This window comes from Megalobrama amblycephala, linkage group LG12 (genome assembly GCF_018812025.1).
Source record: "Megalobrama amblycephala isolate DHTTF-2021 linkage group LG12, ASM1881202v1, whole genome shotgun sequence".
Lineage (NCBI taxonomy): Eukaryota > Metazoa > Chordata > Actinopteri > Cypriniformes > Xenocyprididae > Megalobrama > Megalobrama amblycephala.
Window position 1 is genome coordinate 10,244,338 of NC_063055.1, and position 16,561 is coordinate 10,260,898.

The following is a 16,561-nucleotide window of genomic DNA, read 5'->3' on the forward strand; positions in this document are numbered from 1 at the left end:
GATGAACATGCAGGGTAGGAATGAAAAGAAACTTGAGGCACCATTTGGGGATTTCTATGATGTTTCTGTAAATAAAGAAGCCTGAAAGCCAGCAGCTTTGTTATCATTACTGCAGAAGTGCCAGAGGAAATATCTCAGCCTGCATGGGGTCATTTTAATATTGTGTTGGACAATGGGGGGCCTTTTAGTCAAAAAGGTTGAAAGTTGCTTTAAATGACTCTTCCAATCCACCTCCTGGTTGATCCTCACCAGGTTTTCCAGCGCAACTCATCCATATTCTCATTGTGGGCGTGAGTCTCTCTGCTCTAACCTCCTCTCTACTTGAATGAACTACAAGTGCAAAGTCATACATACTACACTGTTTAGTGTATGCGAGAGAGAGAAGGAAACAAGGTAGCCGAGGGCATTTTACGGTTAATAGTTACGTAAAGACAACACTTATTTCCAGTCACCGATTTTCACGGAGTAATGGAGTCTCATGTAAACGCGAAACGGCTTTTTAATCACGCAACAACCCTGAAGCTTCACACGGGAAATTTAGTAAACCGCAGTCGACTTAAGAAATGTCCGGCTTCGCCGCCTAGTGAGGAGGTATGTGACATGGGTTTGCAGTGCTTGTAGTGCATCTTGGTTCACCTTGGTAGCACAAGCCTAGCATATTTTGTAGAGTGATGTTGTTGGGTGAATGAGTTTAACCACGGTCACCCCAGGTCACCCCCATTATTTATGTTTATAAGGTCTTCGTTGGTGTTGGGAAGTTCGATTCTTTTTTTGTTCATCGGCTCCTTCGGACGGTTCATTTCACCGAACCGGATCATTCACCGGATTCATTTAAGTCGTCAATATATATATTCTAAATTATGGGTAGTTTAGCTATGTCATTTGTATTTTCTGTACACTTGTTTTGTAGTTGGATTCTGTCATTAATTTTAATTTTACTTAATTTAAATTTAAAACTTACCTAATTTTACTTTTCCTCCATATATTTTTTTATACCTGCTCGAAAAAAATGGTGATTTGTTTCTTTATATATGGCTCCAACATGACACCCACCTACAGTCAGAAGCTTTGCAAATGTTCAATGGAATTATTAAAAGAATCGGCTCACAAGAACGAATCCTGGGGGAAAGATATGATGTGTGGTCTACTTCCATTAATGACGTCACTGACTAGTTTGCCTCGTGCTGCTCATGACATGAAACTATGCAAAATGTGGCTTAAGCCATTGCTATGCATCTTACTGTTGTTGCATGTAAATTCAAATGATCGTGTTTTTGGCATCTTTCAGTGTACTGTTAATTTTTTTGTGTGTATGTCTATATATATATTTATATATGTGTGTGTGTGTATATTAGAGAAGGTGTATAATATATAATATGTGTGTGTGTGTATTATGAGAAGGTTTACATATTATGCGACCTGACCTGACCCAACATGCTGGAATGAAGGATGATGCAATGTCATGCTTATATAGATATTCAGAATCATGTCTTATAATCTCAACAGTTGACAGACAAATGAATGACTATGCATTTTTATATACTGGCCAAACCCTCTTTGAATTCCCATCATAAAAATGATTCTTATGGGCTTATTCTTCAAGCCCACACAGGTGGATTAGTAATGTTTAAACACGCATATGTGATTTTGTAAGATTTGTAAGAAATATGTTCACGATATATTGATGTCAGAGTTGATGAAAATACGAATTCCTTCTTATAGAATTTTTTTGACCAAATATATTGTCTTAATTTTATATATATATATATATATATATATATATATATATATATATATATATATATATATATATATATATACTTAATTACTTTACTTATTATTATTGTTTAAAATATGAAAACCATCATGAAATATCTACGGAAGAGGATTAGGGCCAAGCAATAATAAAAAAAATAAAACCATCTCGAAATTAAAGATGTTAAATTACGAGAAAAAACTCGAGAAAAAAGTCGAGATAAAATGTTGAGAATAAAATCATTAAATTACGAGAAAAAAGTCGTTAAATTACGAGAACAAACTCATTAAATTTCGAGAAAAGTCGAGATAAAATGTTGAGAATAAAGTCATTAAATTACCAGAATAAACTCATTAAATTACAAGAAAAAAGTCGTTAAATTACGAAAATAAATTCGTTAATTTAATGACTTTATTCTCAACATTTTATCTCGACTTTTTTCTCAAAATTTAACGACATTTTTCTCATAATTTAATGAATTTGTTCTCTAATTTAATAACTTTTTTCTCGCAATTTAAAGGGATAGTTCACCCAAAAATGAAAATGTGATGTTTATCTGCTTACCCCCAGCGCATCCAAGGTGTAGGTGACTTTGTTTCTTCAGTAGAACACAAATGATGATTTTTAACTCCAACCGCTGCCGTCTGTCAGTCAAATAATGCTAGTGGATGGGAACTTCTACAATAACAGTAAATAAAACTTGCATAGACAAATCCAAATTAAACCCTGCGGCTCGTGACGACACATTGATGTCCTAAGACACGAAACGATCGGTTTGTGTGAAAAACCGAACAGTATTTATATCATTTTTTACCTCTAATACACCACTATGTCCAACTGCATTCATCACTCGATTCGTTTGGTCTGATCGCGCTCTGACAGCGGCAGTGATGTCTCGTGCATATACTTCAATGAGAGCGAGACATCACTGCCGTTGTCAGAGCGCGATCAGACCTTACTAACGAGTGCTGCACGCGGTTGGACATAGTGGTGTATTAGAGTTAAAAAATGATATAAATACTGTTCGGTTTCTCGCACAAACCGATCGTTTCGTGTCTTAGGACATCCATGTGTCGTCACGAGCCGCAGGGTTTAATTTGGACTTGTCTAAGCAAGTTTTATTTACTCTTATAGTAGAAGTTCCCATCCACTAGCATTATTTGACTGACAGACGGCAACAGTTGGAGTTAAAAATCATCATTTGTGTTCTACTGAAGAAACAAAGTCACCTACATCTTGGATGCGCTGGGGGTAAGCAGATAAACATCACATTTTCATTTTTGGGTGAACTATCCCTTTAATGACTTTATTCTCAATGTTTTATCTCGACTTTTTTCTCGTAATTTAACGAGTTTATTCTCAACATTTTATCTCGACTTTTTTCTCGAAATTTAACAACTTTAATCTCGAGATGGTTTTATTTTTTTATTATTGCTTGGCCCTAATCCTCTTCCATAAATATCACTATTAGCAAATAAGTCATATTATGCCAAAAGCCTTCAGGGCCAAAACTTAGTATGTGTTTGGAGAAACGCCCAATGATTTCAAACTCACTGAACATTAGAGCTAAGTAATGTAATAGTAAATGTCTTTTCTCAAATATTGAGAAATGATTTGGGAAGGGAAGTTGCCAAGATGTTGTTTTTTTATGTTTCGTAATATTTGGTTTGTCCTTAGTTAACATGTTTCAATGTTTTCTGACTCAATCCACAGCTTCAAGACTGCATCCAAGGCACACTAAGCGAGTGGTTTGCCGCAATGCCGTCATCACTTGACTCAGTAAGACCTTGCATGACACTAATTGTGAAAGTGAAAAATGAAAGCTTGAGAACTTGTAAACAAGCCATTTTAAACTAAACATATGTCATCTTTGACATATTAAAGAATTCAGCTGCATGAAGTAGTAGCCAAAATGTTGTCAGACTCACTGAACATAAACAATTGAGCACTCTGTGGATTGTGAGAAAGCAAAACGTCTGTCTCTTAGCACCGTGAAAGAATATATAGGCACTGGGATGAAAAGACAGTTGTTATGGTGATTGTTCATAGCATGGGGCCGGTGTGCCTCTGCTCTGGCTTATTCTGCCATTGTCAGCGGATCTGCCTCCCTCAGCTCAGTGAGTGGAGAGTAAAGGTCTTAGCACACAAAAGCTAAGGCTTATTGATGCATTCCTTTCATGCAGTCCATTAACAAGGTGTCTAATGTTTTTAAATGCAACGTAAAGTGACCGGGGAGGAAAATTATGCAACTATAATGCATAATCCAGTAAGTGACTGGATACTTTCCATGGTAGCATGGTTGTGCAAATCAGTAACCGCTGTTTTTCCTCCTCAGGAGCTTCCTAGTGTTTTGGACTGCACCATTCCAGAAAACACAGAGGCCATCACCCCAGAGGAGAGAGAGGAGCTGAAGGTGTCCGGTGAGGATTACTGATCCTTAGTGTGCTCAGTGTCGCTGTTGCAGTGCCTGTGCATGTTAGTAAATATGTTTACATGTCTTTACAGTCAAGCTTTTTCTCACTGAGGCGCACCGCTCGTCCATTAGAAGTGCAGTAGACATGGGTAAGTTCTACTTAATATGATGAACTATACACTTACTATTCATATGTTTGATGGGTAAAACTGATCATGGCCAAGGGTGGATTTCTTACGCTAATCTAACTGACGTTTAAGTCTCTAAGGCCACATTACATGAGACCAATGTTTTGCTGACCTTTAAAAATTATATGGAAAGCAAAAGCTTGTATTATCATTTCATCTGTGTCCATTCCAAATCACATTGTTTTTACTTTCTTTTCGGCCTATGCTTTTCCTGGTCAGTATGTCTACCATGGGTTGTTTTGCCAAGTGTATAGTGTAAATGCAGATTTCGGATATGGTTCACATTGAAAAGATGTAAGCTGGTCATTTAAAAAAAAAATAATAATAATAAAAAAATGATATAGTCAATGAATCTGAATTGGGCATCAAGACCTGCAGTGTACATGTGGAAGAAAAGTGTGAAAAGAAAAATGTGAAAAGACTGTATGAAAACTTAAAATGCCCCTATTATGCTTATGCTTGCACAACAAGTAAAGTTATTTCTTCCTAAGAGAAATAATTGATTCTGAACTGCCAAAATGAGTCGTCAGGTATGTAACAGGAAGTGAGACTGGAATTGCTATGTAATAATAATGTAACAAATTTGCATAATGCCAGCCTATGCTCTTCATTGGCTGCCCGTGAACATCTACTTTGACCCACCCTCAAACACTGTAGTTGTAACTGAGGCCCAGAAGAGTTTGGTTTGTGTTGTCGTGTTGTTGAGAAGATGCTGTTTTCAGTGCTGAGAATCCACATTGACTGCACTTTCAAATACCAACGCTGTTGTTACTGTTCATATTACTGTGTATCAAGCGCTGAGGAAGCCTCTGGATCTGAAATTCAGATATGGTACTAGCTGTTTTATTTCCGACATGCACTGCAAGCGGTAGGCCAATCATATCAGACTGGGCCAATCAGAGCAGAGTATGCTCTCGGAAAGGAGGGATTTAGAGAGACTGAGTCTTTGAACAAGCAGTTTTCAGACTCTGAGAAATGAGGTGCTGTGCAATGTATATTATGAGAAAATTCAAGTTTTTTTTATTTTTTTATCTGGGATGCATGTAAACCTATTGTAGGAGACCTTCAAAACAGAATTAGGAACCTTTAAGCATAATAGGGGCACTTAAAGAGAAAATTAGTAGTCTCCAAACAAATACTTAAAGGGGGTCATATTATTTTTTCTTTCCCTGAGGTCCACTTATAATCATGCAAAATTATTAATTTATAATTTATTTTATGACCCCTGTCTGCCTCTTAATTATGATTATAAATTATTTAATAATTAAAGTTGTTTTTTTTTAAATTATTTTCTTTTAAATAATAAATTCTTTCACCTAAGACTCCCCACTTGTGAAATCAGCAACTTCCTCATGATGTGACTAATTTGAGAAGTTTAGCAATAAATGGATCAATAATGCCAGTCTTTATTTAACAAGTGGCATCTCATTCAAATGTGCTTAAATTTCAGTATTTTTGATCAAGCCAATTAGTCAATGTAGACACTAACAATTTTTGAAAGAAGTCTCTCTCATATTTACCAAGGCTGCATTTATTTGATCAAAAATACAGTAAAACAGTAATATTGTGAAAATGAAGGCATTTAATATATTTTAAAGTGTAAATGAATTTTCAGCATCATTACTCCAGTCTTGATCCTTCACATGATCCTGCATATTAAATCATACTAATATGCTGATTTGCTGCTCAAGAAAACAGTTTTGCTGCTATATAATATATATATATATATATAATTTTTTTTTTTTTTTTTTTTTTTTGTGGAAACCGTTACAATTTTTTTCAAGATTCTTTGATGAATAGAAAGTTAAAAAAAGTAAAAAAAAAAAAAAAAAAAAGTAACAGTGTTAAAGTCTTTACTGTCACTTTTGATGAATTTCATGCATCCATGCTGAATAAGTATTAATTTATTTAAAAAAAAAATTATTTCAGATAATTTGACAATAATCCCGCTCTGTGTTGTTCAGCTTGTCTTTCGTTAGGCGTATCTCAGCTGGACTCTGTGATCATTGCTCCGCCTCCTCTCCCCGAGGGCGAGGCGCAGATGCTGACCCACCTGCAGCCGCTGTGGGAAGAGCTGGAGAGTCTCGTGCAAAGCCAGAAAATCGCTGCCATCGGCACGTCAGACTTGGACAAAACTCTTCTAGAGCAGCTCTATAACTGGGCTCAGGTCAGCTATACATGTGCATTTTTTGATAAATAATTTACAATAGATTCAAAAAGTGATTTTTTTTTTTTACTTTTTCATGCTATGCAGATTAAGCCAAGCAGTAATCAGGTGAATCTGGCCTCGTGCTGTGTGATGCCTCCAGACCTCACTGCGTTTGCTAAAGAGTTCGACATACAGTTGCTAACGCACAATGACCCCAAAGGTGTGTATTTAGTGCTGAGTCACTGAGCCAATGACTGCAGGCATCAACTAGCTCTGCCATGTAATTATGAATTAGCATGAGCAACAAGCGCAGGAAATCTGATGTTGCCAATCTTTCTTTTTTGTGTCTAGAGCTTATCAGTGCTGCAGGCTTCCAGGAAGCAGTACAGGGGAGCAGTAAGGACCTGCAGGTGGCCGACTGGAGGTTGGAGTGGGTCTTACGTTACTCCATCATCGTCAAGAGCAGAGGCATCATAAAAGCAAAAGGCTACATTGTTCATGCTAAAAAGGGCAGCGACCATTAACATGTCCTGTTTGAACAGGTTTTTTTTGGTTTCCTGAAATTTATTCCACTTAATTTAGGGAGCTATTAAATCATTGATGCATATTTTACAGGGTGTTTCTCAACACACTAAAGAGAATTTGAATTTTCAAAGGAACAATAATTCACTCGACCCTCTTAACTGGTTTTTCCTCATGATTAGGAATATTTCGACAGCTATCGGTTCTTGTAGATAAATGCAAAGTGCCTCTTTTTCCTGACTTGGCCTGGTTGAATTCTCAATATTTATCCAAAGGGTAAAAATTAAATATAAAATAATGGGTGATGGGATGGCAGATTAAGGTGCTTCAAATGCCAAAATGTTGTTAATTTGTTAAGGTTGTTAAGGTTTGTTAATTAGGCCTATACATTTAAGTACATGGGCAGAGGGACAGATTTACAGTCCTGGTTTTCAAAAAATACACCTGTATTTTTCTGTTTTATTTAAAATTGTTTACCACATTTTTTTTTAAAGAGTGGGCCACATAGTTTTAGGTTTTTTATTTAAATTTTTAATGTCAAATTTTAAGTCTTGCTGGCATTTTAAGTTTGTGTAATTTTATTTTGACCGATGCTTTGCTTGGAATGTTCAATAGTTGTTGCCTGTTGTCAATGGATGATTCTGTCTCTTTTGCATCCCTTTGTAAACTAAGTGCTTTGCTTATCTGAGATCAAAGAAATGTTCCAATATGTAACTGTATGGGATGCTGTTAACATGCATGGCATGAACGGCATTAATTCATTGTATATAAACACTGGAAAATTCCACATTTGAAGGAAAATAATGATTATAGTTCCAGTCTCTAACGGATAGTCAGAATATATATTTTTAATTGTGTTATTTATTCTTTGTAATGACAATTCCTGTTGGATCCAATCGTATAGGGAGTTTTTTCATGTACTATACATGTAATTACTATTTTCAAATCCCATATTGTGTGTTAAACATTACATTTGGTTTATAAACTTCGGAATTGAAAATGAACGGACCGGCTTTGTGTTTTCATTTAGATTTTTTGGATCACGTTTTGACATTTAGATCTTTTTATTATAGTGTGTGAATGAATCTCAATAGTGTCTATGAAGGTTAGAAGGTAAAACCAAGACACGGATCCATATCATTACTTGCAGCTCACCCACTACCTCTCATCCACGCGTTCTTGCATCGATTAGTCCGGTCTGCGCATAGAGAGGACGCGTCTCGCAGGCGGAAGTTCACACAGCATCATCAGTGGCAAGATGGTGGCCACCAGGAGAGGAACGAGCGTGGGCTCCCCTGTGAAAAATAGTAGCGATGAAAACTCTGGAGCCACGGTATGTAGGGTACCTAACTAGTTTAGCCATTTAGTCAATATGTTCTCAGTGTGTGGTTGTAATTGTAGTGTTGTATGTACTTTAATGCAAAAATAAATTGCCGCATGTGTCCATATGTCTGAGCAGCTGTGGAAAACTTGCGATGCTCCTAAATCACGTTTACAGTCAAATATAAAATGTTGTCCGTTCGTATAGTTTGTTTTGCCTTCTTCCTCGACTAAACTATTAAGTCATACTCTATCAGTAGTAGCCTTGATCTGCAGATGGGACATAATTCGCCACGTGTGGTGTTCCTGTTATATAATTGTTATACAGTATATAAGTACATTTTATCTCCTATATATGAAGACTTAATTAGCAAAAACCGATAACTCCGTTTTATTAATTCTCATAAATCATGTTTTTTTTGTGTGTGTGTGTGTGTGTATTCCAAGTATTATCAATCAAACTGCAGTTGGGTTGTTTTAATAATAACAAAAAAATAAATAAGTAAATAAATAGTTAATTAAAAGTATGTTTATTATATATCAAAAGTTTGTCTTTTTAGCAAAAGCGGATAACTCCAACAGTTTTTTTTTTTTTTTTTTTTTTTGTGCAAAAGATGATAACTCCACATTTCATGTTTTGAGTTAAACAAAACCAAGTAACTTTAATTGCATTTCAAACACACGTGTACACGCACACTCACGCACAAACTCAAAAGGACAAACAGGGTTTCAGTATGTAAAACGAAATTATAAAGCCTCGTTCACTTTTAGTCAGCTTTGACGAGACTCTCCTCAGCTAGTGCGTCGTTTCTAAGTGACTAGCAGCCTTGTCACCTAACCTGATTCACTAAAACGGACGTATCGGGTTGTGTCGGTTTCTGCTGTAAAACGTGAACTCGCGATGCCTTGATAGTGGACAATACTTTTTTTTTTTTTTTTTTTTTTTTTTTTTTTTTTTGACAAAACGTATTTAGGGATCAGGGGCCTCATTTATAAAACTGTGCGTAGATTTCATCCTAAAAGTGTACGTATGCGCAAAAGCTAGATTCTGCGTACGCACAAAAAAAAAAAAATCTGATTTATAAAATCTGATTTATTTTACCATGCATACGCCAGAACCTGCGCACAAATCCTTTATAAATCCCAGTCAGTGGAAGATTGTGCGTAGTGTGGAGATGCACATGTCTGCAATACTGCATTAGGATGTTTATAGGCTATTTTTAGTGGAACCAGATCGGCCTACTTATTTATTCCAGTGTAAATACAATTGTCTGTCTCGGCGCGTCACTGACAAAGTATTTTAAAAAGGAAACGTGCAAATCTTACTGTTTTCCTCAAATGATATCCTTCAAATACTACAGTGGTAATTGTTTGAAGATGCCTTCACACCTCCGTGCAGCTGCTGTTGTACAGTAAGATATTATCTTTGGACCTATTTAAACTGGAAAAAGCAGTGTCTTCCATAATATCGAAGTAAGTGTGCATCACTGATCGTCGTTCTTGCTAAAATATTTTGTCATAACATCTGCAGTTTAGTTTAAAGAGGAATTATTGTGTGCCTATCACTCCTCGCTGTCATTAAAACAGCGTGTCACTGGAAAAGTAATCAAAAGTAGCACATCCACTATCTAAATTCATATAATTTTTGTTTAACTTCTGCTTAATGACTGAAAGTGTAATAATAATGTAAATGTGTATATATCAAAATGAAAACGTGAGTTTCCATGCAAGTTTAAATCATTCTTTTATATATTTAAACTGTTATTGTGAACATGCACTGTATTTATGATTATGACTCATAATGAGGATTTAAAGTGGTTTTCCTTCATCTGCCTTCAGTCCCTCATCTCACCACCGGTGTCGCCAAACTGCTCTGTCTAGCGAAAAATGGCAGATGGAGCAATAATAACTGACATGATCCATGATAACATGATATTTTTAGTGATATTTGTAAACTGTCTTTCTAAATGTTTCATTAGCATGTTGCTAATGTACTGTTAAATGTGGTTAAAGTTACCATCGTTTATTACTGTATTCACGGAGACAAGAGCCGTCGCTATTTTCATTTTTAAACACTTGCAGTCTGTATAATTCATAAACACAACTTAATTCTTTATAAATCTCTCCAACAGTGTAGCATTAGCCGTTAGCCACGGAACACTATCAAACTCATTCAGAATCAGAAGTAAACAATATAACAGTATACAATACTCACATAATCCGACGTATGCATGACGGACACTTTGTAAAGATCCATTTTGAGGGTTATATTAGCTGTGTAAACTTTGTTTATGCACTGTTCAAGGCAAGCGCGAGCTCTGTGGGCGGAGAGCACGGGATTTAAAGGGGCCGCAGCATAAAATCGGCGCGTTTATAACGATGCCCCAAAATAGGCAGTTAAAAAAATTAATAAAAAAAAATCTATGGGGTATTTTGAGCTGAAACTTCACAGACACATTCAGGGGACACCTTAGACTTATATTACATCTTTAAAAAATAATCTAGGGCACCTTTAAGAAAAACGCACAGCAGTCAGTTCATTTTTTTAAACGTGGCGTTTATCGGTTTTTGCAAATAAACTCTTCATATTCACACGTCTTTTTATATATTTCACTCAATACTGCAGTAGTTGCCATGTTGTTAGGTTCCATGCTCAAATTTCTGTCTTAAGAGGCATTTCTGTGTTGGTGGGAAATGCAACAATAAAACTTGCATTTTGTGTGAATATTACTAAAGATGATTATTAAAACATCAAAACTAACCTTAAATTGACATCCTCCACAGTCAATTGTCAATCCCTCACTAAGCAGTGACTATTTGCTTTATTCCTTTTCGTATAAATAGGTATAATTTATAATGTTTGATGAATACATGACCATTATTCTACAATTTATAAATATTAGTAGTAAAGATTGAATAGGCATAGCCAAAGTTTTTACTGGTTGTGTAGCCAAATATTTGACTTTTAGCGCATATCAACTCAAACTTGTGTATATAAATATGTAAATATTACATTACTCTTATAAGAAATCATCAAATAATCTGAAGCAAATGTTCTTGTTCTTCTCACAGCAGCCTTCTCTTTCGGCCAGAAGAACACGGCACAGAACGCTAATGGAGGAAAACCAGTACCAAGCTGAAATTACTGGCGACAGTACCACCTCTTCCTTAGCAGCAAGTCCGCCCAAGCGAGACACGAGAAGATCCACTCGTCTCCTTGCTGACAAAAAGCAGCCTGACTCTACCCATGAAGCTGATGTGTCTGAGTCAGAATCTTGCTGCTCTGTAGTTTCTGATGTACAAGCAACTCCTAGAACCCGACGGAGAACTGTGGTCAGGGAGAAGCGCGCTGAACAGGATGAGGTATCTGAAGCCGAATCCTGCTCATCTACAGTTTCCGCGACCCGTTCTCGTAGAGCCCCTCGCAGCCTGAGGAAATGTGTTCTGACTTCAGCGGCCTCAAAGGATGCCGAAAAGGTAGATGACGATGATGATCCCTCAGGGGCCGAGTCCTGTAGTTCTGCAGTATCTGTCACAAAAGTAACGGACACTCATCGGATAACGAGGAGCCATCGGAAGACTGCTGTTCCTACAACAGAAGCAGATCCATTTGATCCAGATTCATGCTCCTCCAGTGTTTCCGGCCTTCGTGGCTCTGTGGTCCGCAGATCTGCACGAAACCCGAGAGTAAAAGTGATCGAGCCAATCCCTTTGAGCTTAGAGGAAACCACAGACACCCCTTCTTCTCCAGTACCCAGGAAGCTGAGAGATCGTAGGCGCAAAACAGCTGCTGAAGATGATGAATACGACTCTGATGGATGCAAGTCCGGTCCCAGCATGAGTCCCTGGAGATCCACAAGGCGTCAAGCCAAACTCAAAACTGAATCCGATTCAGAATCGGTAGCTACTGACGTCTGCACCTCTCAGGGGAGCCCAAGCCCTCAGAGAGGAAGAGGGACTCCTTGTAGTAGCCGAACCGGGTCTGCCAGTAGTGCCCGTGCGGTTCCTGTAACCAGGACAAGAAGTAAAGCAAGATTGACTAATGATGTTGGTGACACTGCTGCTGCCATGCCTGAGGAACAGAAAGAGGGTGAGGAGCATGAACTTATTCCAGTCCTTGATGGAGATAAGGCTGAAGACACAGTAGATCAACTGGACAGCACCATGACCACGGACACCAGTGAAGCCCTACAATGCACCATGATTGAGGAGAAAGCTGAAGATACCACTATAGTTCTTGATCAGGATGAGCCCATCGAGATGCTAGAACCTCAGAGCAGCATGCAAGACATCAAGCCAGTGGAGGACCATGGAACCGCAACTCTGACGCCTCAGGAAGAACCAGGGGCTGAAACTTCTGTTACACTAACTGAAGATAGAGAAGAACCTGGTGATGTTTCCATTGAAAATAATGCTCAGAGATGTTCTGAACCTGTGAAGGAGGATACGGTAGAAGCCGCCCCAAAAGATCTTATACCAGTTGTAGTTGAGGAGCATGAGGAAATGGTCGAGTGTGAGAAGAAAGGTGTAATAGTTACTGAGGAAGCTACTGACACTGTTAAGACAACTGAGGACGACTCTGACCTTGAAGGCCCTTCTACAAGCTCACGTACTCGAGCAAATTTGACCACCACAGTGGAAACTTCTAAGAAACCTCCTCCCCAGAAAGAAATGATCAGTTTACTTGACAGCAGTGAGGATGAAGATAGTGCTGATGAAGGTCTGCCTTCAGAGGAGGAGGGATGTTCACAAGAAGATGTGGAGAGTGAAGACCATGTGATGTCAGAAGCAGAGGCTCATGGTAATGGACTGTTTGTCATAGACACTAGACCTGGACGACAGCCTGATGAACAGTACTATGTTGATGCCAAGCGAACAGAGGAAGAGGATGAGGATGATTTTGTTGACGAAGAGGGAGAGGATGATGAAGATGCCGATTCAAAAGTGCTCTTCACTCCCAGAAAGCCTCTGTAAGTAATTTTTATTGCTTTTTTGTATTGGTAGTATTCACTTGTAAATACTGAAACCTCTTGAATATGCTTCTAAATATTTAAAACTCTTTATTAAATATTTAAATGTAATGTGTAAATTATATTATGTCTGAAAACATCATTGTTTTTCTCTCTCTCTCAGGATGCAACTATCTAGTTCCATTGACACAGGTCTGAAAATGAAGGAACTTGGTGGTTTGTACATCAGTTTTGATGGTATTAAGCCGAAGAATCTTACCAACATTTCAAAAACCCAGAAGAACCTGAACAATCAGGATGAGGTAAATAATAATAATTGTATTACTCTGAATGAATCATTGGCTATGTTTGATGACATTTCAAAGCATTTTGTGCAGATGTTACTGTTCAGTGAAGCTAAGGTTCATGAAAAATGTATTTGTGTAGTTGCTGAAGAAGAGTGTTATCGTTCCGGATTTTGAGAAGAATGATGCTGTGCCACCTTACAAGGAATCAAAGAATGCTGCTAAACTCAAACGCAAGGTGAGCAGACCAGTTCTTGAAGAAATGGATGATCCTATTGTCTGTTTTACTTATTTGGACTAACATTTAAATAGATACATTTATTACCAATATTCAAATCCTTTAAAGGGTTAGTTCACCCAAAAATGAAAATTATGTCATTAATGACTCACCCTCATGTCGTTCCAAACCCGTAAGACCTCTGTTCATCTTCGGAACACAGTTTAAGATATTTTAGATTTAGTCCAAGAGCTTTCTTTCCATCCATTGAAAATGTATGTGTGGTATACTGTCCATGTCCATAAAGGAAATAAAAACATCATCAAAGTAGTCCATGTGACATCAGTGGGTTAGTTAGAAGTTTTTGAAGCATCTAAAATACATTTTGGTCCAAAAATAACAAAAACTACGACTTTATTCAGCATTGTATTCTCTTCCGGGTCTGTTGTTCATCCGGGTTCACGACTCGGGTTCAGTGAACCGCAGCGCGCTGCTGACGTGTTATCTGGTGCGCCAGAGTTTCGTTTACAGTCTGAGGGAGACGCACGCTGTATTCAAGCTATTTTTTTAAATGGTGCGTAAGTGTGCATGTCGCGGATGTCCTAATCGCCAAAAACAACGACGTAAAAGTGCATTACCAACGCCGACAGATGAAAGGATTCAATTAAATCAATTCAATGGAATCAATTCAGTGGAATCAATTCAATGGAAAGGATTCCGGAAGAGAATACAATGCTGAATAAAGTCGCATTTTTTATTATTTTTGGACCAAAATCTATATATGATGCTTCAAAAACTTCTAACTAACCCACTGATGTCACATGGACTACTTTGATGATGTTTTTATTACCTTTATGGACATGGACAGTATACTGCACATACATTTTCAATGGAGGGACTGAAAGCTCTCGGACTAAATCTAAAATATCTTGCACTGTGTTCCGAAGATGAACGGAGGTCTTACGGGTTTGGAATGACATGAGGGACATGAGTCATTAGTGACATAATTTTAATTTTTGGGTGAACTAACCTTTTAACATTTTGTGTTTCCTTGAAGGGATAGCTATTGAAAATTTTTTTTTTTTTTTTTTTTTTTTTTTTTACTGTTTATCAAAAGTTTGGGGACAGTACAGGTTTTTTTTTTTTTTTTTTCCTAAAAAAAAAAAGAATACTTTTATTCATCAAGAATACATTATAAAAATTGACTAAAAGTGAAAGACATATAATGTTACAAAAGATTTATATTTAAATTCTATTCCACAAAAATGTTAAGCAGCACAACTCTTTTCAACAATAAGAAACGTTTCTTGAGCACCAAATCAGCATATTAGAATGATTTTTGAAGGCTCATGTGACTGAAGACTGGAGTAATGGATGCTCTATATTACTTGTACTTTAAAATATATGAATGGTAAACTTATATTTCACAATTCTGCTTTATTTTTGATGTACTAAATGCAGCCTTGGCGAGTGTACGAGACTTCCAAAAACATCAAGAAAATCCTATAGATCCCAAACTTTTGAACTGCCTTTGATCACATTGTTTATAAGCAATATACTTCTCTTATTTGTCGTATCCAGGCGGAAAGAGAAAAGACATCTGGCGATGGCTGGTTCAACATGAAAGCTCCTGAATTAACAGAAGAGCTCAAAAATGACCTCAAGGCACTGCAGATGCGCTCAGCCATGGACCCAAAGCGCTTCTACAAGAAGAATGACAGAGAAGGATTTCCCAAATACTTTCAGGTTGGTTGGGAAGTCTTTATCAGCAGACTTTTCCCCTCAAACAATTTTTCAAAAAGCCATTGTTTCGAAGACGAAAAAAAAAAAAAAAAAAAACTTTGTGCAAACAAAAATTTGAGAATTGTAGCGTTATCAAAATACAGACATTGTAATTAACTACAGGCGTACGTGTTCAAAGAAAGCAGACAATGGCATATTGTTCTATTCTTTTGAGTAAAGTTTAGCTCTTTTTGTTTCAGGTTGGTACAGTGGTTGACAGCCCGGTAGACTTTTATAATTCACGAATCCCCAAGAAACAAAGGAAAAGGACCATTGTGGAGGAGCTTCTTGCTGATGCAGAGTTTAGAAGGTAAGTTAAAGAAACTTTGTTTGATTAGCTTTATATGGAGTCTATTGTGATAAATTATTTATATTCAAAACAATGGGCTTTTATTATTGATTGTTCTAGGTATTCTTTTAAATTAATTGTCATGTTCTAAAACACATCTTTTCTTCTCTTTTTAGCTTTAATAAAAGGAAATATCAAGAGATCATGACAGAAAAGGCGGCACAGGCCTCTGGCAAGACGAACAAAAAGCACAAGTTCCATAAAAAGAAAATGAATAAATAATTTCACAAGGCAAATCTGAATTTTTTTTTTTTCATCTGTTTTTTTAACAGGACTTGTTAGCCTTTATAAATGCGATAAATGATTAAAAGTATTTGTAATAATCCACTGAAATTAAAAAAATATTTAGTTGCCTTGTAAGTTAAAAACATGCAACTTGTACAGAGAAGTGATTTTATACTTTTTAAGGTTTTTCCTCAAATGAATTGTGATTGAAAGACTGATTGATTACAGCTCTCCAACTGTGGATTCACAATAAATCAGGTCCAAACCAAATGCCCTGCTGTTTTTCACTTTTTCATAATGATAACAGTATTAGTAAAGTTAAGAAAAAGTATATAACCTAACCCATGACCCACTGCTCTGCACATGTCTCTCTTATCTGACACACT

General features: G+C 36.9%; 2 protein-coding genes across 3 annotated transcripts; both read left to right on the forward strand.

Annotated features, from left to right (window-relative positions):
* Nucleotides 1-296: 296 nt before the first annotated feature.
* gclm (glutamate-cysteine ligase, modifier subunit) lies at nt 297-8,032 on the forward strand. The gene is made up of 7 exons (XM_048211496.1): nt 297-591; nt 3,470-3,535; nt 4,092-4,176; nt 4,262-4,318; nt 6,322-6,524; nt 6,612-6,726; nt 6,858-8,032. The coding sequence occupies exons 1-7, from the start codon at nt 469-471 to the stop codon at nt 7,028-7,030; spliced, it is 822 nt and encodes a 273-aa protein (XP_048067453.1). The 5' UTR covers nt 297-468; the 3' UTR covers nt 7,031-8,032.
* Nucleotides 8,033-8,208: 176 nt separating this feature from the next.
* On the forward strand, nt 8,209-16,445 carry dnttip2 (deoxynucleotidyltransferase, terminal, interacting protein 2). Of its 2 annotated transcripts, none has more exons than XM_048211487.1 (7): nt 8,209-8,361; nt 11,421-13,318; nt 13,482-13,620; nt 13,745-13,840; nt 15,401-15,565; nt 15,802-15,911; nt 16,067-16,445. In XM_048211487.1, exons 1-7 carry the CDS (start codon nt 8,287-8,289, stop codon nt 16,170-16,172), a joined length of 2,589 nt encoding a protein of 862 aa, XP_048067444.1. In that variant the 5' UTR covers nt 8,209-8,286; the 3' UTR covers nt 16,173-16,445. The 2 variants fall into 2 exon arrangements, with proteins under 2 accessions (XP_048067444.1, XP_048067446.1); XM_048211489.1 differs by having other exon boundaries at nt 8,226-8,361; nt 11,424-13,318.
* The last annotated feature ends 116 nt before the right edge of the window (nt 16,446-16,561 follow it).

What these genes read in the sequence shown, in the direction of transcription:
- gclm (XM_048211496.1), top strand. Translation starts at nt 469, where the DNA reads ATGGAGTCTCATGTAAACGCGAAACGGCTTTTTAATCACGCAACAACC. An exon ending in AGCTCTATAACTGGGCTCAG is followed by an intron (nt 6,525 to 6,611) that starts GTCAGCTATACA and finishes CATGCTATGCAG; the next exon opens with ATTAAGCCAAGCAGTAATCA. An exon ending in AACGCACAATGACCCCAAAG is followed by an intron (nt 6,727 to 6,857) that starts GTGTGTATTTAG and finishes TTTTGTGTCTAG; the next exon opens with AGCTTATCAGTGCTGCAGGC.
- dnttip2 (XM_048211487.1), top strand. Translation starts at nt 8,287, where the DNA reads ATGGTGGCCACCAGGAGAGGAACGAGCGTGGGCTCCCCTGTGAAAAAT. An exon ending in ATGAAAACTCTGGAGCCACG is followed by an intron (nt 8,362 to 11,420) that starts GTATGTAGGGTA and finishes TTCTTCTCACAG; the next exon opens with CAGCCTTCTCTTTCGGCCAG. An exon ending in GATTTCCCAAATACTTTCAG is followed by an intron (nt 15,566 to 15,801) that starts GTTGGTTGGGAA and finishes TTTTTGTTTCAG; the next exon opens with GTTGGTACAGTGGTTGACAG.